The sequence below is a fragment of the Dipodomys merriami genome, unplaced genomic scaffold (assembly GCF_024711535.1).
Source record: "Dipodomys merriami isolate MVZ:Mamm:240054 unplaced genomic scaffold, mDipMer1.0.p SCAF_703, whole genome shotgun sequence".
NCBI classification, from domain to species: Eukaryota; Metazoa; Chordata; class Mammalia; order Rodentia; family Heteromyidae; genus Dipodomys; species Dipodomys merriami.
Window position 1 is genome coordinate 198795 of NW_027206295.1, and position 26751 is coordinate 225545.

General features: G+C 54.0%; 2 protein-coding genes across 4 annotated transcripts; one reads left to right on the forward strand and one right to left on the reverse strand.

The window, feature by feature from the left end:
- Positions 1-363: 363 nt before the first annotated feature.
- Positions 364-13690, forward strand: LOC138817908 (mitochondrial glutamate carrier 2-like). 3 transcript variants are annotated; one of them, XM_070008685.1, is made up of 10 exons: positions 364-883; positions 5711-5870; positions 7603-7725; positions 7830-7885; positions 8977-9067; positions 10495-10613; positions 11943-12084; positions 12279-12433; positions 12908-12983; positions 13253-13690. In XM_070008685.1, exons 2-10 carry the CDS (start codon positions 5851-5853, stop codon positions 13392-13394), a joined length of 924 nt encoding a protein of 307 aa, XP_069864786.1. In that variant the 5' UTR covers positions 364-883; positions 5711-5850; the 3' UTR covers positions 13395-13690. The 3 variants fall into 3 exon arrangements, with proteins under 3 accessions (XP_069864786.1, XP_069864788.1, XP_069864787.1); XM_070008687.1 differs by having other exon boundaries at positions 11946-12084; XM_070008686.1 differs by lacking the exon at positions 364-883 and adding an exon at positions 3055-3184.
- A 1031-nt stretch (positions 13691-14721) lies between these two features.
- Positions 14722-25899, reverse strand: LOC138817909 (V-type proton ATPase subunit E 1). The gene is made up of 9 exons (XM_070008688.1): positions 25747-25899; positions 22452-22517; positions 21200-21309; positions 20475-20541; positions 17894-17983; positions 17404-17472; positions 16601-16695; positions 15312-15399; positions 14722-15213 (listed from the first exon to the last, which is right to left on the reverse strand). The coding sequence occupies exons 1-9, from the start codon at positions 25777-25779 to the stop codon at positions 15151-15153; spliced, it is 681 nt and encodes a 226-aa protein (XP_069864789.1). The 5' UTR covers positions 25780-25899; the 3' UTR covers positions 14722-15150.
- Between the last annotated feature and the right edge of the window lie 852 nt (positions 25900-26751).

The window sequence follows — 26751 nt, forward strand, 5'->3', positions numbered from 1 at the left end:
TGCATGCCAGGCAAGCGCTCTACCACTGAGCCACCTTCCCAGCCCTGCCCAGAATTCTTATCAACTTTCTGGTTTGACATTTGGAGACATTCAAAGGTGCTTGTTACAAAAAATGATCTCCTTGCCTCTAAAACAAAAAAGACATTCTTGGCGTTGTGAAGTTCCCCCCTCTGGCAGTTGGTCATCTCCACAGAGTCGAGAAAGTAACCCAAGTGCTGCTTCCTCCGTCCCAGAGTGGGTGAGTGGCCTGGGACATGGATTTGTTATGCAAGAGATGGTGTTGGCAGGAAGGGCTCTGGGCCATTTCCTCCTGGGTGGCTGGATTCCCTGCCAGCTCACCCAGAGACACGGAGCTCCGGGTTCCCGTGTCGCAGCTGCCCGCCGAACTCTTCCCCTGCCCTGCAGACCTGTCTTCCGGGTTCTTCCTTGGGATTTTAAAGGATATTTGTGCGTTTGTTTTACTCCCCTTATGCTATCAAGACTCACTCCTCCAGTGTCCTTGGGTGATTTTTAACAAAAGCCTTAGTGAAGAATGAACTGTGCAGAACCAGCCAAGAAGGCAGCTGGGAAATGCCCAGATCGGGCTATTGTAAGCCAAAATCCCCCGCTTGCATAGCCATGATGTGCATATCAATGCAGGTGGCCTGGAGACTGAATCCTGGACCGGAGCCTCATTCCTGATGGCATAGAACAAGGATGAATTATCTTATTCTAGCAAAAGCTGTGCAGAACTTTAAGGGCAGTAGAGACATTTTCTCAGGTTTTTGCTGTGGGAAGGAATTGAGTCTTGAGTAAGAAAGCAAAGGCAAGACCAAGTGAAGTCTGACCCGGAGCACTCCAAGAGCGAAGATGAAGAGGGAGTAACCAGCCAGCCAGGGCTCCAGTAAGTACAAGAGACCTTGGGACCCTGGGGACGGATTTCAGGGCCCACAAACCACAGGCCTGCACGTTGCTTATATAAGGGACTCTCAGATTTCATATCTGTGCATCTTCTCATACCAACTCCGTGCATATACCAGTACTGAGGCTTAAAGTCAGGGCCTGGGCATTGTCCCTTAGCTTTACACCCAAGACTAGTATTTTGCCATTTTGGTTTTTTTTTTTTTTTGTAGTTAATTGGGGATTAAGAGTTTTACAGATAGACTTGGCTGCCTGGGCTGGTATTGAACCCCAATCAGATGTCAGCATCCTTTGTAGTTAGGGTTACATGTATGAGCCACCAGCCCACCCAACTCTTTTTTTTTTGGTCCGTGGGGCTTGAACTCTGGGCCTGGGCGCTGTCCCTCAACTCTTCAGCTCAAGGCGAACACTCTACCCCTTGAGCCACAACACCACTTCCAGCTTTTCTGCTTATGTGGTGCTGAGGAATGGAACCCAGGGCCTCATGCATGCAAGGCAAGCGCTCTACCACTGAGCCACCTTCCCAGCCCAATCACCAACTCTTTTTGGGGTCCAGTCATGGGGCCTGAACTCTGGGCCTGGGTGCTGTCCCTCAGCTTTTCAGCTCAAAGCTAGCACTCTACCACTTGAGCCACAGCACCACTTCCGGTTTTTTTTTCTTTTTGCTTATGTGGTGCTGCGGAATTGAACCCAGGGCCTCATGCATGCAAGGCAAGCGCTCTACCACTGAGCCACCTTCCCAGCCCAATCACCAACTCTTTAAGTCATCTCTTAGATAACTTGATGGTACTGACCTAATACATCAGTGTCCAGAGTGTCTTCCATTGACTTCGTCCTTCTGTCTCCAGTGCTGTGCATTCCTTGTCACCCTCTGTGTGATGACTCTTCATGACACCTTTCCAGATTCCAATCTTAACATCTCCACCTGCTGCCATGGTGGTTTTTGTTTCATATTTCAACTTGCAATACTAAAATGATTGACATCTTAATGTCCAGAGTGTTTCTCATAATAGACATACATACATATAATATCTTGCCTGCTTTTAAAATCCTGTTTTACGTTGCATACCTCACCCCTCATGGTGCCATCCATTTACATTCACACCTCATGCACTGCTGCTTACTTGTCTCACTTGCTCATTTGCTTGCTTTCTTCCTCTTATAATAATGGTAAAGTCTTAATCTGCTGACATTTCATCTCCAACTGAAACCTGGTACCCAGTGTCTAATCCCCCTCCCCCTCCATAGCCCCTGGTAACTGTTCCACTGCTGTCTTTGAACTTGACTATTCAAAGACTGGAATGGTACAGTATTTGCCCTTTCCTTGGCATGATTTCAAGATCCATCCACCCATGGCCAGTGTCAGTTTCCTTTCTGAACAGGACTGTGTGCTGCCATATTCTGCTCATCCAGTCTTCCCTTAGGGGTGCCTTAGTATCTTCCAGGGTTGACAGGTTGGAGAGAGGTGCTCTGTTGGTGCCAGCCAGTGAAAGAATATGTCAGGCACTGCGTTTGAGTTTCTAGTCTTGGACCTTAAAGAAAGACAACTGGCCTATAGAAATGAGTGGGTAAATACTTATGCAGATCGTCTGGGTCTGCAGTTGCTAGATCTTACGCCAGTCCATACACCCAGGTTGCAGTTGCTAGATCTTACGCCAGTTGTTCAATAGTGTAAGGAGCTGCCATACTCAGCTGCCGTCACATTTTACATCCCTACCAGTAAAGCACAGGAGCTGGTTTCTCCAGCCCCCCACCGTTTGGGCAGGGCTTCTCACGCGGGATGCTCTGGGGTCAGAGGGGGGTGCTCCCACTGCAAGGGACAGACTGCGTGAGTGGAATGGCCGCTGGGAAAGCGAGTGGGGCGTGCCAGACCCGAGGCCCCCGGTTCCGTTCCCACTCCTGCACAGAGAGGCCGGGAGGCAGGTTAGCTTCTGGCCCTACTGCAGAAATGTTTCCATTGTATCGATTCTCCCTGGTTTGTCCACCCCTCTGAGTCTTGGCCAAATCACTGCCCGGCTAAACGGAACTTTTGTGTGGAGCCCTACTTCAGCGAAGCGGGGTGGCCGCCTGCCAGGTTGGGGGGATCTCACGAGGCCGTGCGGCCTCTCTGGGGTTTGATTCAAATCAAACCGAGGGAGTTGGGGAGTGGAGGTGAGGCTGGGACGCGGAAGGGAGGAGGAGGCCACCCAGGAATCAGGAGGGCGGGACTGTGGACAGGACCCAGGGACAAACCAGCCCTCCCCACAGCGCAGCGGCGAGCTGGAGGGCTCCCTCCCGGAGACAGGTAAGCCTTGCCTCTGCTAGGCCAAGGTTCCCGCAATCGAGGGGGCGGGAGGGAGTCCCCTGCCTGCCAAGGGCATCCTGGGTAGAATCCAGGCCGGAGGGCAGGGTACTTCCTGGTAAGGAGTCAAGAAGTCACTTGTGCTGTGAGGGCCTGGATCAGACACCCAACCCAGCTCCTCAGTGTGGGCTAAGGGCACGGAGCAAGCACACAAGTCTTGGGTCAAGCAGGCAAGGGCTACCTGGGCCACACGTAGTTGGCTTCCTCCACAGCAGGGACTCCCACAGCCCCTGTTGGGTGGGGAGTCAGGTTATAAGCAGCAGTAACCCGGGAGGCGGGCTGGGACTTGTACTCGGCAGGATCCCAGAGGGCAGGCTAGATAGCAAGGTGTATTGGGGGACATGATGCCAGCCTAGATGCCACTCAGAGGCCCGAGAACAATTTGTAACTTACCCAAGGTTGCGGAGAGAACACCCCGTGCAGCAGGGAAGGATGCGGGGCTGGGAGTGGTGGGCAGTGCTGGCCTGGCAGCTCCGCCCTGGAGGCTGACTGGAGGGGCGCTCGGGGGCAGGGGGAGGCAGGGGACTTGGCTCTTTTGCCTGCAGTGCAGGAGCCAGGCCCACCCTTGTGTTACTAATTACTACTTAGAGTGAATTACTTAAGACAGATCCTAAGCCCACATTCTACCACTCAGTACCCTACACACATAAAGATAGAGGGCTGGGAAGGCGGCTCAGTGGTAGAGCGCTTGCCTTGCATGCATGAGGCCCTGGGTTCGATTCCTCAGCACCACATAAGCAAAAAGAAAAAAGCCGGAAGTGGCACTGTGGCTCAAGTGGTAGAGCGCTAGCCTTGAGCTGAGGAGTTGAGGGACAGCGCCCAGGCCCAGAGTTCAGGCCCCATGACTGACAAAAAAAATAGTTCAAGCTGGAGACCCCAAAAAACTCCTAGGCCCCACTAGTTTTCTGCACTAGGTTGACTAGCTCTGTGGAAGTGAGCGGCCTTGGGGCTCCATCGGAGTGGGAAGGTAGGCAGAGCGGAATGCCAGTCTCTCCTCCCATCAGTGACCCTGACCTGCTCCCCGACACAGATCGCCTCCTGAGAAAGCCATCTGTGCTGGGCTCCAAAGCACAACCCTGGCGCACCTGCCTTGTTCCCGAACGCTGAGGGCAGGTGTGGAGCACACGCCTAAAACCAAGGCAGCCGAGAGACCCTTCTCCCCGTCTCCATACCACGAACCTGCTACTAACCTTCGTTCTGCCTCTTGCGTGGCCCCGGAGCCCGCCCTCCCACCCTGTCAGGTTACTGCTCAGAACAGCTGCCCTGGAGAGGACCCTGCATTCGGGCTCGGGAGTGGGGGTGGCAGGGCCCCAGGCTGCCCCTGGGAGTCAGGTGTCTGGCCCAACCTACTGGTCAGCTGAGTGCCTCACACTGGCTAGACTGGTGCTCTAGCAGGTGATCCATGCCCCCGGTCTACTGCTTGCTGATTATGTGGTAGATGATGTCAATTTCTGAGGTTGGTCTTGAGAGATTTCCATCCCTCCAATCTCAGCTTGAGTGGCCAGAATTGTAGGTTACCACTATTACATTTGTGTGTGTGTGTGTGTGTGTGTGTGTGAATGCGCACGCGCGCGTGCACTTAAGATTTTTCACCCCAGACTGGTACTACCACTTGAGCTACATCTCCATTTCCGGATTTTTTATTTTTATTTTTTATTTTTGTCGGTTGTGGGGATTGAACTCTGGGCCTGGGTACTGTCCCTGTGTTCTTCAGCTCTAGGTGAGTGCTCTACCACTTGAGCCACAGTGCCACTTCCAGTTTTTTTTTTGTTTTGTTTTTGCTTTTGCTTTTGTTTTGTTTTCCAGGGCTGAGGACCAAACCCAGGGCCTTGTGCGCACCGGGCAGGCGCCCTTCCGCTGGGCTAAACCCCCAGCCCCCCACTTCCAGTTTTCTGAGTGGTTTATTGTAGATGAGAGTCTCACGGACTTACCTGCCCTGGGCTGGCTTTGAACTGTGATCCTCAGATCTCAGCCTCCTGAGTAGCTGGATGGCAGGCATGAGCCACCAGGTGCCCGATGGATTTTTGTTGTGTTTTTTTTTCTGGTTAGAGATATTTGGATTTATCTGGCGGGCTTCAAGCCTTGGTCCTCAGCCAACAGGACTGCAACCAGCTTGGGCTTGCCTCAAATTATAATCCTCTCCCATCTTGTCCCCCAGGTAAGTAGGGTTACAGGCAGGAGCCATTGTTGGCCAGTTGACCAGAGACTTTAACCCTGCCCAGAGAGGCTCCAGCAAGCCCTAGATAGACCCATGTTTCTGGCTGCCTTTGCATTTACACCTCTCCTTTTATTATTGTGTGGTAGGACTTGAACTCGGGACCTCCTGGTGCTGTACCTTTTGAGCTTCCATTTCTGTTTTTTTGCTGGTCAACTGGAGATAAGTTTCATAGACTTTCCTGCCCGGACCTCCTGAGTAGCTAGGATGACAGGTGTAAGCCCTTTTTCTTATATGACACCCCCACCCCCCAGCTCCCAAAGGTCTGTCTAGGAAGGGGAAGTCCCAGAGCAAGCTGGCGGTGGCGAGCTGAAGCGAAGGAAACGCACCACTTCCTCCTCTGGACCCAGCCAGCAGCCCCTGCCAGAGGGCCCGGTGACTCCGCCCCTCCAGAATGTCCAGCCAGGATCTGAGGTACGCTAGCCCAGGGAAACGCCAGGCCTGGGTGGGGAGAAGATGGATGCTGGGAGGAGAGCCCCCCCGGCCCCCAACTTAGCTGACTAGTCTGTGGAGTTGGCAGCATTTGTGTTCTTAGCAAAAGTTAAGACATCACCTAATTAGATTCATTTGTGAGGAAATCTACCACCCAGATATTTCACTCGTTTGCCTTTGGCCTGTAAGATAAGAACATTTTTACTACGCCCCACGGGGTCTGAGAAAGCTTTTCCTTTTGTTGGTTGGTCATGGGGCTTGAACTCTGGGCCTGCATGCTGTTCCCCAGCTCTTCAGCTCAAGGCTAGCGCTCTACCACATGAGCCCCAGCTCTGGTGGTTCATTGGAGATAAGAGTCTCATGGAGTTTCTTGCCTGGGCTGGCTTTGAACCGTGATCCTCAGATCTCAGCCTCCTGAGTGCTAGGATGACAGGCGTGAGCCACTGGTGCCCAGCAAAGCTTTTATATTTTCTGTGTCTTTATTTCTCTAGCTTTTTTTTTTTTTTTTAACCAATCTTGGAGCTTGAACTTGGGACCTGGGCCCTGTCCCTGATCCTCTTTGTGCTCAAGGGTAGCGCTCTACCACTTGAGCCACAGTGCTGCCCCTTCTTCTGGCCTTTTCTGAGTAGTTTATTGGAGATACCGAGGCTCATGGACTTTGCTGCCTAGGCTGGCTTTGAACTGCAACCTTCAGATCTCACCTCCTAAGTAGCGAGGATTACAGGCATGAGCCACTGCTTGGTACCTGACTTCTCAAATATTTTATGGGAGACCGGGTACTGTCTCTGAGAGCTTTTTTCTTTCTTTTTTTTTTTTTTTGGCAAGGCTAGAGAAAAGCTACTTGAGCCATAGCTCCAGTTCTGGCTTTTTGGTGGTTAATTGGAGATAAAAGTCTTACAGGCTGAGTGCTGGTACTCAAGCCTGTAATCCTAGCTACTTAGGAGACTGAGATCCCAGGGCCAGGGTTTGAGGCCAGCCTGGGCTGAAAAGTCTCTTGTGAGACTTTCTTCTTCAGTTAACCACCGGAAAACCAGGAGTGGTGCTGTGGTTCAAAGTGGTAGAATGCTAGACTTGAGCTGAAGAGCTCGGGGATAGTGCCCTCTGTCCAAGCCCCACAAGTGACAAAAACGAAGACGTCTCAGAGACGTTCCTGCCCGGGCTGGCTTTGGACTGTGATCCTCAGATCTCAGCCTTTGGAGTAGCTGGGATGACAGGCGTGAGCCGCTAGCAGACGGCTTATGCGCTCTTCCTAACAATGGCTCTGACTGGCCCCACACCTTAGTTCTTAGGACCCTCACCAACACCATGGGCAGGTTTTACGCTGGGGAAAAGGAAGGTAACGTGCTCAAGGAGACAGCACAGCTCCAGCTTCTGCCTGAGCTTGTTGGTTCGTTTGAAAACTTGTCTACGCATGGTTGCAAGGGTGAGAGGTCGGGGCACTGCAACTGGAGGAAAGGCCCTGAGGCAGAGCTGAAGCCCGAGGGGGCCCTTCAGGGGTCTCCTTCCCAGAGTCCCCTGTGGAGTCAGGTCACAAGGTGGGAGGGAGGCATTGTGGGCTCCCAGATCCCGGTGACAGACAGCACTGGAAGGGCGTCTCTCAGCAGCTCCCAGCAGGCCACGGGGCCAGCAGCTGCTTCCTCTGCCCTTCTACCCAGTCCCAGCTGTGTCCAGCCCCCTCCCCCCATTCACTGCCTCTCTCCTTCCCATGGCCTAGTATCACCGCCAAACTCATCAATGGAGGTGTAGCAGGGCTCGTGGGAGTGACCTGCGTGTTCCCCATCGACTTGGCCAAGACCCGACTACAGAACCAGCACGGCAAGGATGTGTACAGAGGAATGTAGGTATTGCGGGGCTGGGGATGTGGTCTGCATCGAGAGCACGGGAGAGGCTGGCTGGCAACGCCCCCGTGATCCTGAACTTGCCTGTCTGGTCTCTTTCCAGGGTAGACTGCCTGGTGAAGACGGCCCGCGTGGAGGGTTTCCTGGGCATGTACCGAGGTGGGCTGCGCCGGTGCGGACGGTGGGCGTGGATGGGCTGCAGGCTGTGGGCGTGTAGCATATTGCCGGAGGGCTGCTGGACCACATGGTTCCCCTGCATCGCCTGGCCTTTCCGGCCCCTTCACATCAGTGCGCACTTGTGCCACATGGAAAGCCAGGGAGCCCTGTCTCATCCCAGTGTTTCTCCAGCTAACTAGACAAAGGGTGGACAGGGCTGTGAGCAATTCCCCAACATGACCCCAGGAGACCGCTGGCCACCTGCGGCGTCCCTGTCCGCCATCGGGTCTCGGCTGGTGCTTCATGCTAAGAGATGTTGTTCCACCACCTGAGAAACACATTGGAAACCTGCGCACACTACCCAGCTGCCCAGGGTGCAGGGAACATGAAATCAGCAGGCCCTGTCTCAGGCTCACGGTGGGGAGCTGCATGTACCACCAGGACAAGGGTGCTTGGTTCCTGGACATGGTTCCACAGGGAATGAGCATTAAAAAAAAGAAAACGGGCCGGACGCCAGTGGCTCACGCCTGTCATCCTAGCTACTCAGGAGGCTGAGATCTGAGGATCACAGTCAAAGCCAGCCCGGGCAGGAAAGTCAGTGAGACTCTTTATCTTCAAATAAACCACTAGAAAACCGGAAGTGGCGCTGTGGCTCAAGTGGTAGAGCACTCGCCTTGAGCTGAAGAGCTGAGGGACAGCGCCCAGGCCTAGAGTTCAAGCCCCGTGACCAACAAAAAAAAAGAAAGAAAATGGGCTGGGAAGGTGGCTCATTGGTAGAGTGCTCACCTAGCATGCATGAAGCCCTGGGTTCGATTCCTCAGTACCACATACATAGAAATAGCTGGAAGTGGCGCTGTGGCTCAAGTGGTAGAGTGCTAACGGTGAGCATAATAAAGCTCAGGGACAGTGCCTGGGACCCGAGTTCAAGCCTCAGGATCAGCCTCCCCCCCTCCCCAAGAAAAATAGCCTAAGGAGCTTTGCAGGACTCCCTGGGGTGGCCTTGTACTGTGCCTAAAGTAAGTGCTGTGTGTCCTTCACTCCAGAGCCTGCCCGGCCTGTGCCGAAGGGACTCACATTTTCATGCCTCACCGCAGGTGCTGCAGTGAACCTTACCTTGGTCACTCCAGAGAAGGCCATCAAGCTAGCAGCTAATGACTTCTTCCGGCAGTTGCTCATGGAAGACAGGTACAGTTTGGTGGGGGCAGGGGTAAAAAATCCTTCACTGTGGGGCTGGGAAGGTGGCTCAGTGGTAGAGCGCTTGCCTTGCATGCATGAGGCCCTGGGTTCGATTCCTCAGCACCACAGAAGCATTAAGTGGCACTGTGGCTCAAGTGTAGAGTGCTAACCTTGAGCTGAAGAGCTGAGGGACAGTGCTCAGGCCCAGAATTCAGGCCCCACGATGGGCAAAAAAAAAAATCCTTCACTGTGTGTCATTTTGGGGGCAGAGGATTGCAAATGTGACTCAGTTTACCTCTCAGAAGTGTACACATGGGGCTGGGAAGGTGGCTCAGTGGTAGAGCGCTTGCCTTGCATGCTCGAGGCCCTGGGTTCGATTCCTCAGCACCACATAAGCAAAAAGAAAAAAGTTGGAAGTGGCGCTGTGGCTCAAGTGGTAGAGCACTAGCCTTGAACTGAAGAGCTGAGGGACAGCGCCCAGCCCCAGAGTTCAGGCCCTACGACCGGACCCAAAAAAAAAAAGAAACACACACACACACACACACACACACACACACACACACACACACACACACACACACACACACACACACACACACACACACACACACACACACACACACACACACACACACACACACACACACACACACACACACCATCTGTTCTGACAGCTAGAACAGAAGGGACAGAATGTTCCAGAATGTGGGAAAGACAGGTAGATGGCATATTCACAAGCATACAGGTCCGGGCTACACAGGAAGCTGAGATCTGAGGATCAAAGCTCAAAGCCAGCCAGAGCAGACAAATCTGAGACATAAAAATCAGGAACTTGGGTGGTGGTGGCTCACACCTATAATTCTAGCTACTCAGAGGAGGCTGAGATCTAAGGATTGCAGTTCGAAGCCAACCCACCCAGGAAAGTCTGTGAGGCTTATCTTCAATTGACCACCAGAAAACCAGATGTGGCTCTGTGGCTCAAAGTGATAGAGCGTCAGCGTTGAGCAAACAAAGCTCGGAAATAGCACCTAGGCCCTGTGTTCAAGCCCCAGAATTGCCAAAATAAAAAAAAAAAAGAACTGTAAGCCTGGTTAAAGTGGCTTTGAGCAAGAAAGCTAAGCACGAGTACAAGGCCCGAGTTCAGTCCCCAGTACCAGCACAGAACATCTGAATATACACACATAGCATCGAGTAGCTGGTGACTCTTTACAGTCAGAGTCCAAGCCTCCTTGGGTTCTCTGTCCTCCCACTGCCCTAGGGACAGTATTTAGGAGGTCAGGAGTCTGACAGCATCTTTCAATTTAGTCTCAGGAGACTGAGCCTGAGGATTGGGTTCTTTACCCAGGCTGGGTGGGTAGGACCCCGTGGTGACAGGTCAGGGTATGGGGACAGGTCTATCTAGCCTGGGACTAAAGGACTGATCCCTGGTGCCACAGGACACAGCGGGACCTGAAGATGGAGATGCTGGCCGGCTGTGGGGCTGGAATGTGCCAGGTGGTGGTTACCTGCCCCATGGAAATGCTGAAGATCCAGCTGCAGGATGCTGGGCGCCTGGGTAAGGTATACCCCGTCTTATCTTCAGCCTGGGGAGGCTGGCGTCAGAACAGATCGCATCCACCTCCCTCCTGTGCTCTGTCTGGCCCCTGTCCAAGCCAACGGAAGCCTTTATCCGACAGCTTATCCCTTCCAGTACTCTCACGCAGAACCCGGGCACCCCAATACTTCCGTCGGACCTCCTTGATACTTGGGCTGGGATCCCTGAAGATTTTAAGGATAGGAACTGGGCGAGTGGCTCTGTGGAGGAGCATGAGGGGCCTGGGTCTGTCCCCCGCTCCAGGGTGGGGGTCGGGATAGGGCTGTATTCGTATGCCACAGCAGCTAGCTTTTAACACACAGAAAGGCATAAAAAGGAAGAAAACTGCTCCAATTTTTTGTGCCCTTTCCTAAATCCTGAGTCCTGAAGATGCAGAAAAGCAAGGGTTGGCCCCGCTTTCCCAGCGGAAGGAGCCAGCTGCCCCTCAATCCCCTCCTCCCCACCCCCCCCCAACCAATATGCCCAGTATAGCCTCTGTTAAGGACTGGGCAGTCCAGCTGTGCAAGAATTCAGTCAGGCTCTAGAGTGGATTAGATCAGCCTGAAGCAAGGGGAACTCCAGGAAGAATAAGAGGTCAGGCTCTAGAATCGCCCCCAGTGTGTCTGCAAGAGACAGAGACAGATTCTTTATCAAGGTAGCCTTTGAACCTGGCTGACAAGTGCTAGCATTCCTCGAGGGACCCGGGGCTCAAGTGGTAGATTAACTGCCTAGCCAGCACAATACCCCGAGTTCAAGCCCCGGTGTTCGCACCCCTACCCTCACCAAAGGAGACAGTCTCACCAATATAGCTTAAGCTGGCCTGGGACTCAAGGCCCTCCTTTGCTACCGTGCCCAGATAATAGGCTCTGCATACGCATCTAAAATGGGTTGACATCTACGAGTCAAGCTCTATAAAATGAAGGAGGGCGTGAAGGAGATGTTCAGCCTAATCTTAGAGTGGCATCTGAAGGGAAGACCAGAGAGGTTCATTTCTTTGTCCTGCAGAGCTTACAGGTTAAAACTATCTCAAAAAAAAAAAAAATCAGAGATGGTTTAGAAATGGGCAAACGATCAAAACCGGTCCTGAGGTCCTTAGGGACTGGGTTGTGCTGTGACAGAGCAAGACATAGATTGGGCTACCGTTATGTGAGGTAATGCCTGCCTGGGACCCAAAGCTCTGACACGGGGACCATGTCCACCGTGCCGGCGTGATTCCAGCGCTAGCAGTGGGGACCTAACACCCTTCGGGGAGGGGGCAGCAACCTGCCGGGCGTGGTGGAGATGGAAGCTGGCCTTTGCTTTCCCTCCCAGCAGCCCACCCACTGGACTCCGCCCACAGCGCCGGCATGCCGTCCGCCTCCAGACGCCCGTCTGCCACGCTCATTGCCCAGGAGCTGCTTCGCACGGAGGGCCTGTCTGGTCTCTACAAGGGCCTGGGAGCCACTCTCCTCAGGTGAGCCCTCTTCCTGACGTGGGACACTGCAGCCCTTGAGGCCGGCCGGGCCCCGGCGGGATTGCCCACCCCTTCCTCCCAGCCTGCGGGGGCCGGGGCCCGGAGCACCTGTACCTCCACCACCACAGGGGGCTGTGTGTGACCTGGGGGAGGGAGGAAGCAGGTGCAGCCACGCAGCTCTTCTTCCTCCGTAGGGACATCCCCTTTTCCATCCTCTACTTCCCCCTGTTCGCCAACCTCAACCACCTCGGGGTCCATGAGCACACAGGAAAGGCGTCCTTCGCTCACTCCTTCCTGTCGGGCTGTGCGGCAGGGTCCGTGGCGGCAGCCGCGGTCACCCCCCTGGACGGTACGTGCGCAGAAGCGAGGGTGAGGGGCGGGGTTTCGGGGCTGGCCTGCTCTGTGGATCGGGCCTCCGTCTAACTGCCCATGGCTGCCGGGGGCCGGTCAGCCGCGGTCCTCACAGCAGGGCAGTGGCCCAAGGGGGTCTCACTGCTGCCAGCACCGCTTCAGGTCACCCCTCCTGGAAAGCAGGGGTCCCCCTCACCCAATTGCTTTGGCTTCCCCTGGCAAGGGGGTGCCCTGGCTGCCAATGACGGCCGACCTTTTAGAACTTGAGGCCGAGGTGGGAGGTGAATCCTCACGGGGCCACAGCTGGCCCCGCTCCCACGGGGACGCTTTGCAGCCCAGGTGCCCCAGGGCGATATGGCCGTGGAGGAAGGCGGGTGAGGTCACGCAGGCCTTGTGCCTGTATGCTCTAAAGGGATCGGACCGCTGTGTCGAGCGCGAGATGTTCATTGCTTGTCTCAACTTTCCAATCTAGTTCTGAAAACTCGAATCCAAACCCTCAAGAAAGGGGTGGGTGAGGAGACCTACAGCGGGGTCACGGACTGTGCCAGGTAAGATGGAACCCGAGACCGCGTTGAAACCCGCTTTTCCCTTTCATCTCTCCACCATGTTTCCACCCCAAGGGTGGAGCCACTCGAGCCTCTGTAGTGTGGCCGGACTACGCATAGAACTGGAGAGGCCTGGCTTCCTCCTACCACCCCCTCCTGTTGCCCCAGCCTGCATGCTAACGCACCTGTGTCTCCAGCCTACACAGCAAGCCCCGAGCCAGCCTGTCAGGACAAAGGATCCACAGCTCATACAAGGCTCTCCTTCTCCACAGGAAACTCTGGACTCAGGAGGGACCCTGGGCCTTCATGAAGGGCGCGGGCTGCAGGGCCCTGGTCATAGCGCCTCTCTTCGGCATCGCCCAGGGGGTCTACTTTGTCGGGATTGGAGAGCATGTCTTAAAGTACCTTGAGTAGACCTAGAGCCCGTCCTGCCCTGTAGTACTACCTCAGTTACAGACGTAGCAGCGGAGTCTACAGCCCTTTCTTCATGAAATCTGAATTTCCTTTGGGGGGGAGGCTGCCAGAGATGCCCAGAATCCCCTAACCACCTGTTTCTAACAAGAATAATCCTTGTTTTTGGCTGGAAAGACAGAAGGGTTATTTTTTTTTTTTTTTCAGTTAACATTTCCAATTCACACCCAGGTTCAGTATCCCTGAGTTGGTGTGAGGGTTAAATGTTGTTTTATGTTGGATTAAAAACCTTACTGTGAGCGCTAGCATTGATGTGGAGCAAACGGGACCAGGGCTAGAGCGTGGCTGAGCTAGGAGCCTCCTCGCCCCAGATCAACAGCCAAGTCCGACCGGCTCTCCTACAGTGCGGGCCCAGGCCCTTCCCGTGGCGTCCCTGAATGGGTAGGGCCTCCCTGTGTAATTGAGGGGCGCGGCGGCGCTTTCACGCTGGGCTTTGAGTCCTGCTTCTGGCTCCTGTCTGCAACACCTCGAGGAGCTGACAGTTCTCCACACAGGCAGTTCCTTTCCCCACAGGCTGCTTCAGAGGAAATAACGTCACACAGACGGGGTCCATCAGTCCTAAGAAAATCTTGTTCCATGAGCTGCTGCTACATCTGTTCCCACCTCCCGGGAGACGTGGGTCTGTGACGAGAGAATGGTGTTTTTCTCCCCAGCTCTGCCACACAGCACCTGTAAGGCTTTGCGTGGCTCTCAGCTGTCACTGGACAAGGAACGGAGGGAGGCTTGTGAGCATTAGTCTAGCATAAGTGACTAACTCAGCCAGGAACGAGGGTGGGCTCGGTGGTAGAGGGACGCTCCCTGTGTGAGGCCCCCGGGTTCCATTCCATCTGCAAGGTGTGGCGAGCGCAGGTTCACGGTTCTGAAGTTAACTTGGGGGATGGATGGCCGGGGGGAAAGTAAGGTAAATAGTGGTTTCAAGGGCCAGCAGCTAGGAATCATCAAATTAGGTGTTTGAAAGTTGTTCTTTTAAAGCTAGGGTCTGTAATCCCAGGTTGGACCCCAACTCCTGGTTCAAGGGAGCAGCCTGCCAGCCTCTCCTGAGGAGGCTGAGACAGCAGAACTTTACTCAAACCACAAACTCTTAAGAAACTACAAGTGGGGCTGGGAATGTGGCTTAGTGGTAGGTAGAGCATGCATGAAGCCCTGGGTTCAATTCCTCAGTAACACACAGAGAAAAAGCTGGAAATGGCGCTATGGCCCAAGTGGTAGAGTGGTAGCCTTAAGCAAAAAGCAGCTCAGGGACAGTGCCCTGGCAAAAACAAAAAATAAATACACATAAAGCTTTTGTTTTAATAAATAAAGAATTTGGGTGGCGTAGGTTTTAAGTCACACTTACAGACAAGGAAAAGTGAAGCTTCTACGACCGCTGGGTGATGTGCATTCTGCATGCATGTTACACCAGAGCAGGGGGAGGAGTGGGACATGCGGGGGTCATGCCTACAGGAGACGCAGGAGCAGCAGGACAGCAGGGGGCTCAAGGGACGTCCACGGGGCACCATCTGCTTCCACCTCCCTGCTGCCGAAGGAAGCCACGGAGAGCTGGGAGAGCTGGGTGCGGGAGCGGAGACCCCGCCCGGTCGGCCTCCCGCCGCTGTTCTACAGAAGGGGACTGGGTACACCCGTCAGCAAAGAGGAAGCTACTGAGGAAATCTTGCTGCTTCAGAAGTGGAGCTGTGAGCGGCTTGCACCTCCCAGAGGCTTAGTCCAAAAACTTCCTGTTGGCATTGGCACCAAACAAGGCTCCCCGCACTTCTGGCATCATCTGTGAAAAACAATTTCATAAATTAGCATGGTCGCGGGGGGGGGGGGGGGGGGGCCGGGGAGACGAGAACCGCACACCCGCCTGCGGAGGACGCTCACCTGCTGGGCTATGAGGTCCAGACGGCTTTCCAGGGTGTTGGACACCTTTATCTTGCGGTCCCCATTGTAGATCTCAACTCCACCAGCTCTGCAGAGAAGGCGAGAATAGCCGCCTTTAGATCGGCAATTCACCTTTTACTCCCTCCAAGGAAGGCTGCTGGGCTGTGTGCACGCATCAGTCAATTCAAAGGTAGTTACGGTGTCACACTGACACCAAACGACTTCCTTCCACATCGCCAGGATTGGGGAGATGCGTGGGGTTCCATTTCAGTTTACAAACCAGTCTACTGGTGCTGCTACAGGGCTCCCTTTCCCATCGGTGCCTCTGGTCCTGCTCCAGCGCCCTCACTACTGTTATCCTGGGCACTTTTAGAGGCATGAAGGATCAGTATTAAAAGGAACCCCATGGGCTGAGAAAGTGCCTCAGTGGTAGAGTGTTTGCCTTGCATGCATGAGGCTCTGGGTTCGAACTATGCCACAGACAAAACCATACATTAAAACCAACAAAACCCAGCTAGATGCTGGTGGCTCAACCCTGTAATCTAGCTACTTAGAGAGCTAAGATCTGAGAATCCTGGCTTGAAGCCAGCCCAGGCAGGTGAGTCTGTGTGACTTATCTCCAAGTAAGCAGCAAAAAGCCAGAAGTAGAGCTGTAGCTCAAGTGGCAGAGTGTCAGACTTGAGCAAAAAAGCTCAGGGACCATGCCCAGGCTGAGCTGAAGTCCCAGTACTGGCACACACACACACAAAAGAGGCCTAACCCTGGCAATTCAGGATGCTGAGATCTGAGGATTGTAGTTCAAAGCCAGTTGAATCAGAAAAGTCTGTGAGACTCTTACCTCCCAGCAAAGAGCTGTTAGGTAGAGCTGTGGTCAAGTGGTAAAACGCTAACCTTGAGCAGAAAAAAGAGCCAAGGGACAGTGTCTGGGCCCCGAGTTCAAGCCCCAGTACTGGAGTGCATGCACACATACACTAAAAAGGCACCCGGGGCTGATGGCTTGCACTGCCGTCTCACATCTGTCATCCGAGTTACTCAGGAGGCTGAGATCTGAGGATCGCGGTTCAAAGCCAGCCCAGGCAGGAAAGTCCATAAGACTCTTATCTCCAATGAACCACCAGAAAACTAGAAGTGGTGCTGTGGCTCGAGTGGTAGAGCACTCACCTTGAGCTGAAGAGCTGAGGGACAGGGCCTATACCCAGAGTTCAAGTCCCACAACTGACAAAAATAAAAGAGGCCAGAAGGCCAGCCATTCCCTGAGACAGAAGGGGTGCGACAGCAGAAGTCCTTACATGTCCTCAGGCAGGTAGGCCTCCTGATCAATCTGGACATCAGCGTCTTTTTTGGTGGCAATCTTATACATCGGAATTGCTTTCTGCACTGCAGCCTGGGAAAAGCAGTGAAATCTTTTTAACAGATTCGGAAGCAGGTACGGCAAGCAAGCCAACGAAGTACACAAACAAGAACAGCTCTCCGCTTGTGGGGGGCAAAACTGCCACCCGGAGGCAGAGGGGGTGGGGAGGTCACTCTCACTGAGGGGGTGGGGGTCCGAGGCACCCTTGGACACTCAGGGTTGGAACGCAGGCTCCTGTGGCCGCCAGGCCCACATCCCTAGTCTGACTATTTTTCCTACAGGGTCTTGTGTTTTTCCCAGCCAAGACTGCGCACACACCTATCATCCCAGCACTCAGGCTATGGCTGGTCAGCCTCTGTCTCAACCACAGACATTACAGTTGTTGCCTTTCTGTTTTTATTCTTTGAGGTGCATAAACAGTATGTAATAGTTTTTAAAAAATGAGTGACTGGCCGGGCGCTGGTGGCTCACGCCTGTAATCCTAGCTACTCAGGAGGCTGAGATCTGAGGATCGCGGTTCAAAGCCAGCCCGGGCAGGAGAGACCGTGAGACTCCTATCTCCAATAAACCACCAGAAAACCGGAAGTGGCGCTGTAGCTCAAGTGGTAGAGCGCTCGCCTTGAGCTGAAGAGCTGAGGGACAGCGCCCAGGCCCAGAGTTCAAGCCCCACGACCGACAAAAAAAAAAAAAAAAAAAAAATGAGTGACTGTATCAAGTATTTCCAAAATGCCAAGTGCGTACCTTGACCAGAGGGAAATCTTGCTTCCTGCAGCGCACAAACATCCGGGGCTCCAACAGCTGGTACAGGCCCTGGGGGAACCGATGGACTCATGAGCGGAAAGCGCACCCCACTCAGTCAGCCCACAGCACAGTGCTGTCCTTCCGCCTATCAGGGGAAAGCACTGCTGCTCGACTCCGCGAAGACAGGACAGGACAGGACGAACAGACGGAGAGAAGATCCAGAAGTAATACAGCACACGACCAGGCCCAGCGCCCGGGCAAGGCTGAGGATGGACGTAAGTAGGACAGGCTGGTGTCCAGGCGTAAATGACTGCCGGGGGAACCATTCAGAATTCAGCTTGGGGAAATTGGAAGCAGATTTGGCCCTTAGGTTGTAAGGTCCTGTAAGAGTAGTTAAGCCTGGAAGAGTGAGCCAACTGGACCTCACAGTCCTGACCAGCACATGGAAAACCACGGCTGGGGGCTGGAGCCAGCGGGCACTGGGGCGCACCTGTAATACCAGCCCATCCAGCAGCACTTGGTATCTGTTTGTATCCTTCACCACCTTGCTGAGTCTCTGTTTTGCCTCATTCAGCAGATCCTAAAGAAGTGGAAAAGAAGAGCATCACCTAAAACACTGCTCATGACCACCATCCACCTCAAATCCCATCAGCAGGTTTTCATTCAACACGTCCCAAGACACCTAACAAAGCCGATGCGGTACCTGTACAATGATATAATAAGGAAGCATCATCCTTCTTCTGGAAAGTTCAGTCTAGTGGAAGACTAGCTCAGGTGTCCACCAGTGCAGAAAAACAATACAGTCTTAAAATGCAGGCTGCTAGCCGGGCGCTGGTGGCTCACGCCTGTAATCCTAGCTACTCAGGAGGCTGAGATCTGAGGATCGCGGTTCAAAGCCAGCCCGGGCAGGAGAGACCGTGAGACTCCTATCTCCAATAAACCACCAGAAAACCGGAAGTGGCGCTGTAGCTCAAGCGGTAGAGTGCTCACCTTGAGCTGAAGAGCTGAGGGACAGTGCCCAGGCCCAGAGTTCAAGCCCCACGGCCGACAAAAAAAAAAAAAAAAAAATGCAGGCTGCTACCCAGGCTTGCTTCTGAGTCTAGCTCTACTCAGGAGGCTGAAATTCATGGGATCTTGGTTGATAACTAACCTGGGCATAAAAGTCTGAAAGAATTCATCTCTAAGCCATGTTGCTTACACCTGAGGCGGCTGAGATCTGAAGATGAAAGTCTGAAGCCAGTCCAAGCAGACACATCTGTAGGAGACTCTCTCTATAGTTACCCAGCAAAAAGTCAGAAGTGGAGGTATGGCTCCAGTACAAGTGCTCCAGCCTAGAGCAGAAAGGTAAGGGACGGACTGCACCCAGGCCCTGAGTTCAAGCCCTACAGAAAAATACCTAAATAGAGCCCAGCACCAGTGGCTCATGCTTAGGCTACTCAGGAAGCCGAGCTGTGAGGATTAACATTGAAAGCCAGCCCAGGCAGGAAAGTCTGTGAGACTCATCTCCAGTTCACCACCAGAAAACCAGAAACGGTGCTGTGGCTCAATGTGGTAGAGCACTAGCTCTGAGCGAAAAAGCTCATGGACAGCGCCCAGACTAAGAGCAAGCCCTCTCAAAGAAAGATCAGAAGAAATAAAATACACATAGATGAAAATACAGTGAGGGGCTGGGAAGGTGGCTCCGTGGTAGAGCGCTTGCCTTGCATGCACGAGGCCCTGGGTTCGATTCCCCAGCACCACATAAGCAGAAAAAAAAAAGCCAGGAGTGGCGCTGTGGCTCAAGTGGTAGAGCGCTAGCCTTGAGCTGAAGAGCTGAGGGACAGTGCCCAGGCCCAGAGTTCAGGCCCCATGACTAGACCCCCCCAAAAAAAAAATTAAAAAAATACAGTGAGCACTGATGGCTCTTATTTATTCAAAAAAATTTTTTTTTCTTGGTCGGTTGTGGGGCCTGAATTCTGGGCCTGGGTGCTGTCCCTCAGCTCTTCAGCTTTCTACTAGCACTCTACCACTTGAGCCTCAGCCCCACTTCCGGCTTTTTCTGCTTGTGTGGTGCTGAGGAACTGAACCCAGGGCCTCGTGCATGCAAGGCAAGCACTCTACCACTGAGCCATCTTCCCAGCCCCTTATTTATTTTGCCCATCCTGGGGCCTGAATTCTGGGCCTGGGCGCTGTCCCTCAGCTCTTCAGCTCAAGGCTAGCGCTCTATACTTGAGCCACAGCGCCACTTCTGGCTTTTCCTGCTTATGTGGTGCTGAGCAATCAAACCCAGGGCCTCATGCATGCAAGGCAAGCGCTCTACCACGGAGCCACCTTCCCAGTCCCTGATGGCTCATACTTAGAATCCTAGCTATTCACGAGGCTAAGGTCTGAGAATCATGATTCTGAAGTCAGCCTGGGAAAGGTACTTAACTCCAATTAACTAGCAAAAGGCTAGAAGCAGTGGTGCTACTTAAGTGGTAGAGCTCTGGCCTAGGAAGCTCAAATCCCTAAGTTCAAATCCTACTATCATACACACAGAAAAATACCTGGCCTATCGTGGAAAGGATGGGGAAGGGTTAGCACTGGAGGAAGTTCGTCAGGGAACGGGCTCCACCAGTTGATTTAACCGTGTCCCCTTGTTTAATCCTGCTTGTCTGGTGTGAGTCAGTGTCTTAACACACAGCCTTGGCCAGCCTTGGACTTGCAATCCTCCTGCCTCTCTCCAAACTGCTGCAATGACATGTGTGCACCCCGTTCCCAGCCCATTCAACCCTCTTATTAGTCCTGCACACCAAGTGCCTTAGTCGACAGACAAAAGAGGAAATGTGGAGTCAGTAATAGTACGCCGGCTGCTCCGTGTAAGCTCTTCTACTGCAAATCTTTCCCCAGGCACACAGCTTACAAAGTTTCCCCTCGAGTATGATCCGTCCAGCCCTGTGCGCATACCCCTAACGCCGGCGCTAGGAAGGCGGGGGCAGGAGTCATTGGTGAGACCCCATGTAAAAACCCAACCCTTGTCTTAACCAAGGATTGCCTGTGAGGGCAGGTGAGTGCACACTGTACCAGAGCAGAAGCACTTCTTGGTAACTCACAGTGATGAGGTCGTCTCTAGCTCGGAGGACCTTCAGCCTTGCTTGATTCATCAAATTGGACATCTGACTGCAAAAGGTATGGAAGTATTGTCAGGGCGGCATGAAATACAAAAGCTGTAGAGACAGCAGCTCCCTATGCGTGTGCTGTGAAGAGCTCCTAAACACCCGTTTACTGGTCAAGAGAGCTCCACTGACTTAACCTTGGTGGTTAGTCCTGGGGCTTGAACTCAGGGCCGGGGCACTGTCCCTGAGCTTCTTTTGTTCTAGGCTAGTGCTCTACCACTTGAGCCACAGCGCCACTTCCAGCTTTTTCTGTGTATGTGGTGCTGAGGAGTTGAACCCAGGGCTTCGTGCGTGCTTGGTGAGCACTCTACCGCTGAGCCGCCTTCCCAGGCCCACGTTATTTTCAAAGGGAGAGTCTTGGGAGTGGTCAAGATTGGGCCTGGGTTTCCACAAACATTTAGTCTTTCCACATTATGGTCACAAGGACAACAGGGAAAGAAAGCTAAACAACTTGCCTAAGGACAGGTTAAGCAGTCGGTGGCCCAGTTAAGACCTGTACTCCAAAGCTGTCTGTCTCTTATCCATTAACCTTTTCTTTCGGGGGGCAGTGGATGCCGGGGATGGGGCTGTGTGCCTGCTAGCAAGTGCTCTGCCACTGGGTTACACCCAGGTCCTACGCTTCATTTGGCTTTTGAAACCCTCGTTAGCTTAATGAAGGTTACATTTTCTTTTGCTGCTCGATCTGCTTTTCTTTCTTCTCATAGTACTCCATAATCTTCAGTCTCTGGGTCTGCACGAGACGCCCTTTCTCAATGTTGAATTCTTCTTCGGCCTACAGCACAAAATGAATTAGCATTAGTCCTCTACAAGAGATGCCAGTGCTTTTCATTTTAAGCACCTGCTGACTGAGATCCTTGCCTACGCGCACTCATCCCGTTTCTAAACCAGAAAATGTATTGTGATGCCAGGTCTTCAAAGATGACCTCTCGTTTATTCAGATGAAAAAGACTAGCGACTGTTACTCTCAGCCATGAATCGGGTTGTGACCAAGGACCACTGTGGCAGCCCTTCGTTTACTGGGGTTTGAGCGCAGAGCTTCATGCTCACCGGGCAGGCACTCCACCACCTACGCCGTTCTGGCTTGCGTGTGGGCCGGGGTCCCTCTGGGTTATAGTCCTCATCCTACCTGTGTTGCTCTACATGGCTGCACCACTACACCAGCCACTGTGCTTTTCCCAGGGTTTGTTGTGACGGGCCTGTGTCACCTGCCCAGTCATTGGTCAGATTGTAAGCTCTCCAATTCATTGTGTGTGTGTGCCCAAGTTTAGTCTCCACACCATTTAAAGTATGACGGAACTACTGTTCTTAACTCATTGTGAGGCTCCCTGGATCATCCATTCTTTCGTTTTTGAGACAGTCTTGCTAGCCTCGGCTAACCTTCTGCCACAGCCCTCCTGAGTGCCCAGATTACAGGCATGCACTGTCAGATGCAGCACTTCTTCCTTACTAGTGGACTAATGAAAAAAAAAAAATTTTGAGTTACTACCTGTGAAGTCTGTTCCTATAAACTCAGTCTGAGAATACTACCTTGTAAGATGGAGTTGTATTCGCCATGAATTTAACAAATGTTAACTGTCTTTTATCACTTGTAAATGCCTTAGAGCTTATTTCTATTATTATTGCCAGTCCTTGGGCATGAACTCAGGATCTAGGTTCTGTCCTTGATCCTCTCTGTGCTCAAGGCTAGCACTCTACCACTTGAGCCACAGCACCACTTCTGGCTTTTTCTGTTTATGTGGTACTGAGGATTCGAATCCAGGGCTTCATGCATGCTAGGCAAGCCTCTATCTCTAAGACACATTCCCAGCCCTCTCTTATGGGAAATAAATGTAGCTGTTAATGTTCTACTAAGCTCAGCAAAGCTTAAAACCTTAAGCTTAAAAGCTTAACTTAAAACCAGAAAATAGATCTCACCTTTGCATCGATTTCTTCTGCTTTCTCATTGGCTTCTTGTTCAATAAAAGCCATCATGTGCTTAATCTGTTAGGAAAAAGAGCAATATTTGAATTCTTATTTGGAACTATGATGTCTAACTTTCCTGATTCACTACTTTTTAAACTTTTAATTGTCAGTTGTGGGGCTGGTAGGTGCTGTCCCTAAGCGTTTTCTCTCAGGGCTTAGCACTCTACCACTTTGAGCCACAGCTCCACTTTTGGCTTTTTGGTGGCTAATTGAAACAAAGAGACTCACAGAATTTCCTGCTCGGGACTGGCTTTGAACGGTCTTTCTCAGATCTCAGCCTCTTGAGTACTAGGATTACAGGCCTGAGCCACCAGTGCCTGGCCTGTGTGCGATTTTTGAAGTGGTTTAAGTAGGGGAGGGAGGGTAGCTCAGTGGTACGGGGCTTGTTTGAGAGGTCTGGAATTCCTTTTCTAGCACAAGGAGAAGGGAGTAAAAAGAGCTATTCTAAATACAGTTATCAAAACTGGTGTTTCTAAATGCTACAAGACCACAAGACCGGTGAACGCTGACTCAGACCTGTATTATCCTTCCCCATGGCCTGTGCTGGAACCTCAGCTACCAGATTTAACTGGATCAGCCTGGCCTAGGGCAGCAGTAAGGCAGGTCAGGTCAGAGAGGCCTATTTACAGTCAACAAGAGTTCCAAGAGATCAACCCCTTAAGTACAGGAACTCTGCCCCCAAAGCAGAAAAACCAGACCTTCAAAACATACCTTACTTCTTTTGGCTAACACAGTAATTGTTTTGAAGTCAGATTCTTTCAAACTTTAGGGGGTTGCAATGCTGGGGATTAAATCCAGCGGCTTAAGCTTGCCTAGTGAGCTATGTGCCCTTTGGTTCTTATTTCATTTTTATTTATTTATTTCGTGGGGATTGAATTCAGGGGCTCATAATTACCCAGGTGCTCTGCCATTACAGCCATGCCTCTGGTCACTTGTTTTTTAGTTTGTTTTTGAGCAGGGGTGTAATTTCTGCTCTAGTCAGCGTCCTTCTAACTGCAGTCCTCCTAGACAGCAGAGATGACAGGTGTATACCACCACCACGCCCAGCTGAAAGTTTAGTACAGTAAATGACCATCCCCAACTGCCAAATGATTGTAGAGAGCTTGCCTGTCACGTGTGAAACCCTGGGTTTGCAGGCCAGCATCATAAAAACAGTACTCACATATTTAATGCAAGGGAAAAATCCCAAGGAATCCAAGTGTTAAGGAGGTAGTATGTGCTTAGCACTCTTACGGCTGAAAATATTAAGGCTCTCACTTGTAATACTCACTATTGAGGCGGCAAAAGTCAGATGGTCCAGCCTCAAAGCCAGCCCGAGCAGAAAAGTCCATCAGATACTACTTCCAATTAACTAGCAAAATGCTAGACTGAAGGTTGTGCTTCAAACACTAAAGAACCACCCAGCAAGGTCTAGGCTTGGAGGCCAATCTGAGTACCACCAAAAACTATTGTAGGACTGGGAAGTAGCTCAGTGGCAAAGCACTTGCCTGGTAAATGCAGCTAGGAACCAAAATAGAAAAAAAAAAAATGTAGTACTACTTCCCTCCCCGACCCCTGTTGTGAGGCTTGAACTCAGGGCCTGGACCCTGTCCCTGAGCTTTTTTGCTCAAAGCTAGAGCTCTACCACTTAAGCCATGGCACCAATTCCATTTTTTCTTTTTCTTTTTTTTGGGTCCAGTCGTGGGGCCTGAACTCTGGGCCTGGACGCTGTCCCTCAGGTCTTCAGCTCAAGGCTAGTGCTCTACCACTTGAGCTACAGCGCCACTTTCAGCTTCTTTTTGCTTATGTGGTGCTGAGGAATCGAACCCAGGGCCTCAGGCATGCAAGGCAAGCGCTCTACCACGGAGCCACCGTCCCAGCCCCCAATTCCATTTTTTCTGACAGTTAATTGAAGAGTCTGGCTTTGAAGGGCTGGCTTTGAACAGAGACCCTCAGATCTCAGCCTACTGAGCAGCTAGGATTATAGGTGTGAGCCACTGGCACCCAGCTTGTAGTACTACTTAACGTACGTGTGTGTGTGTGTGTGTGTGTGTGTGTGTGTGTGTGTGTGTGTGTGTGTGTGTGTGTGTGTGTGTGTGTGTGTGTGTGTGTGTGTGTGTGATGTATGTTGATCCTGGGGCTTAAAATCAGGGTCTGTTCTTGAACTTTTTTTGTTCAAAGCTGGTGTTCTCCCACTACTCCTTGCTTTGTGGTGGTCAGTTGGAGAGGAGTCTTACAGACCTTCCTGTGCAGACTTTAGCTCAGCCCAAGAAGAGAAAAAAGAAAGACCTTACTGCTCAGTACACATTCAGTTGAGAATAGCATGAAGACTTATAGATGGAAACACAGAAGGAAAAAAAAGGACATTATCCTACTCATCTTCGACTCATAAACCAGTGAGTGTCTGTTAGTCAGAATTTTCCCAGTACTTGGTTTAAAAAAAAAAAAAAAAAAAAGAGGACTTAGTTCCCTAAACTACAAAACCTGCAGCCTTTCTTTTTCTGGAAGAAGTACAGGCGGGCGAGTTACTAAATGCAAGGCCCTGGCTGCCGGAGCTGCAGTGCCAAAGCCAACCGGAGCCACTCTGTCTAGCTATCCGTCTACCCACGCCACCGCGTCCCCTCCCAGTCCCGTGCCTTAAAAGGGCCTGTCACCCCGGCTCCTCGGGAGGCTGCGAGCCGAGGCCGCCCCGGGAGGCTGCGAGCCGAGGCCGCCCCGGGAGGCTGCGAGCCGAGGCCGGCCCGGGAGGCTGCGAGCCGAGGCCGGCCCGGGAGGCTGCGAGCCGGGACCGCCCCGGGAGGCTGCGAGCCGAGGCCGGCGGTCCGGGCCGACTGTCCCCGAGGCCGGGGGTCGGCGCTGCGCTCGGCTCTGTGCTGCCCGCCCTGCGCCGCTGGCCCCGGGGATCCCGGCAGCCGGGGCTGTGGACGGGGCTCAGGCGTCTCTGCCTCGGGGACGAGTGGGATGCGGGGTGCGGGGCCGCCGCAGGCCGGGGTGTGCGGGGTGCGGGGTCCGCGGGGTCGGGGCCGCCCCAGGCCGCGGGGTGCGGGGTCGGGGCCGCCGCGGGGTTCGCGGGGTGCGGGTGCGGGGTCCGCGGGGTGCGGGGTCCGCGGGGTGCGGGTGCGGGGTGTGCAGGGTCCGCGGGGTCGGGGCCGCCGCAGGCCGCGGGGTGCGGGGTCCGCGGGGTGCGGGGTGCGGGGTCCGCGGGGTCGGGGCCGCCCCAGGCCCGCGCTCCGCCCGGCCCCACGGCCGCGCCAGCCCCGGCGCTCACCTGCTTCTGCACGTCAGCATCGCTGAGGGCCATGGCGGAAGCGAGGCGAGGACGGGCGGGCGGACGACCGAATTCAAGACCGAAGGCCGGCCGGGACGGTGGGACGGGACGGGCCGGGACGGGAGACGCAAACCCGGCGCAGCTTCCGGCTCCCCTTCCTTTATTATAACTCCGACTTCCGGCTCCTGGCAGGTGACCGGGGAGCCCGAGTCTCCCCAGCCAATGAAAGGGCCCCGGAAGTCCCGCCCTCGCCGTGCCTTAGCCCGCCTCCTCCCTTCCTGCGGGGCGCATGCGCCGCGCCCGCGGGCGCCCGGGCTGGTTTCTGGGCCTCGTCTCGGGGTCGGTGCGCGCCGCGCTCTGAACCGTTCAGGGGGTTCGTCCTCAAGCCAGGGTTAGAGAGAGAGGAACTTCCGCTCCCAGGAAGCGGGCCCGGGGTGGGCCGGCGCGGAGGCCTCGGGCGCCTTCCCCCGCTGGACTCGGCCCGAGCTGCCGCCGCTGCGCGCGCTCCCGCGCCTGGGTCGGCCTCGCGCGGAGCCCCGGGCCTCGCGCGGAGCCCCGGGCCTCGGCCTCGCGCTGAGCCCCCCAGCCGCGCGGAGCCCCCCAGGCCGTGCGGAGCCCCGGGCCTCGTGCGGAGCACCGCAGCCGCGCGGAGCCCCGGGCCTCGGCCTCGCGCTGAGCCCCCCAGGCCGCGCGGAGCCCCGGGCCTCGGCCTCGCGCTGAGCCCCCCAGGCCGCGCGGAGCCCCGGGCCTCGGCCTCGCGCTGAGCCCCCCAGGCCGCGCGGAGCCCCGGGCCTCGGCCTCGCGCTGAGCCCCCCAGGCCGCGCGGAGCCCCCCAGGCCGCGCGGAGCCCCGGGCCTCGGCCTCGCGCTGAGCCCCCCAGCCGCGCGGAGCCCCGGGCCTCGGCCTCGCGCTGAGCCCCCCAGGCCGCGCGGAGCCCCGGGCCTCGGCCTCGCGCTGAGCCCCCCCAGGCCGCGCGGAGCCCCGGGCCTCGGCCTCGCGCTGAGC

Coding starts and splice junctions, on each gene's coding strand:
- LOC138817908 (XM_070008685.1), top strand. CDS start 5,851: ATGTCCAGCCAGGATCTGAG. Junction 7,886..8,976: donor TTTCCTGGGCATGTACCGAG/GTGGGCTGCGCC, acceptor GCCTCACCGCAG/GTGCTGCAGTGAACCTTACC. Junction 12,434..12,907: donor CGCGGTCACCCCCCTGGACG/GTACGTGCGCAG, acceptor TTTCCAATCTAG/TTCTGAAAACTCGAATCCAA.
- LOC138817909 (XM_070008688.1), bottom strand. CDS start 25,779: ATGGCCCTCAGCGATGCTGACGTGCAGAAGCAG. Junction 22,518..25,746: donor ATGCTGACGTGCAGAAGCAG/GTGAGCGCCGGG, acceptor TTTTCCTAACAG/ATTAAGCACATGATGGCTTT. Junction 15,214..15,311: donor TGGACCTCATAGCCCAGCAG/GTGAGCGTCCTC, acceptor TGTTTTTCACAG/ATGATGCCAGAAGTGCGGGG.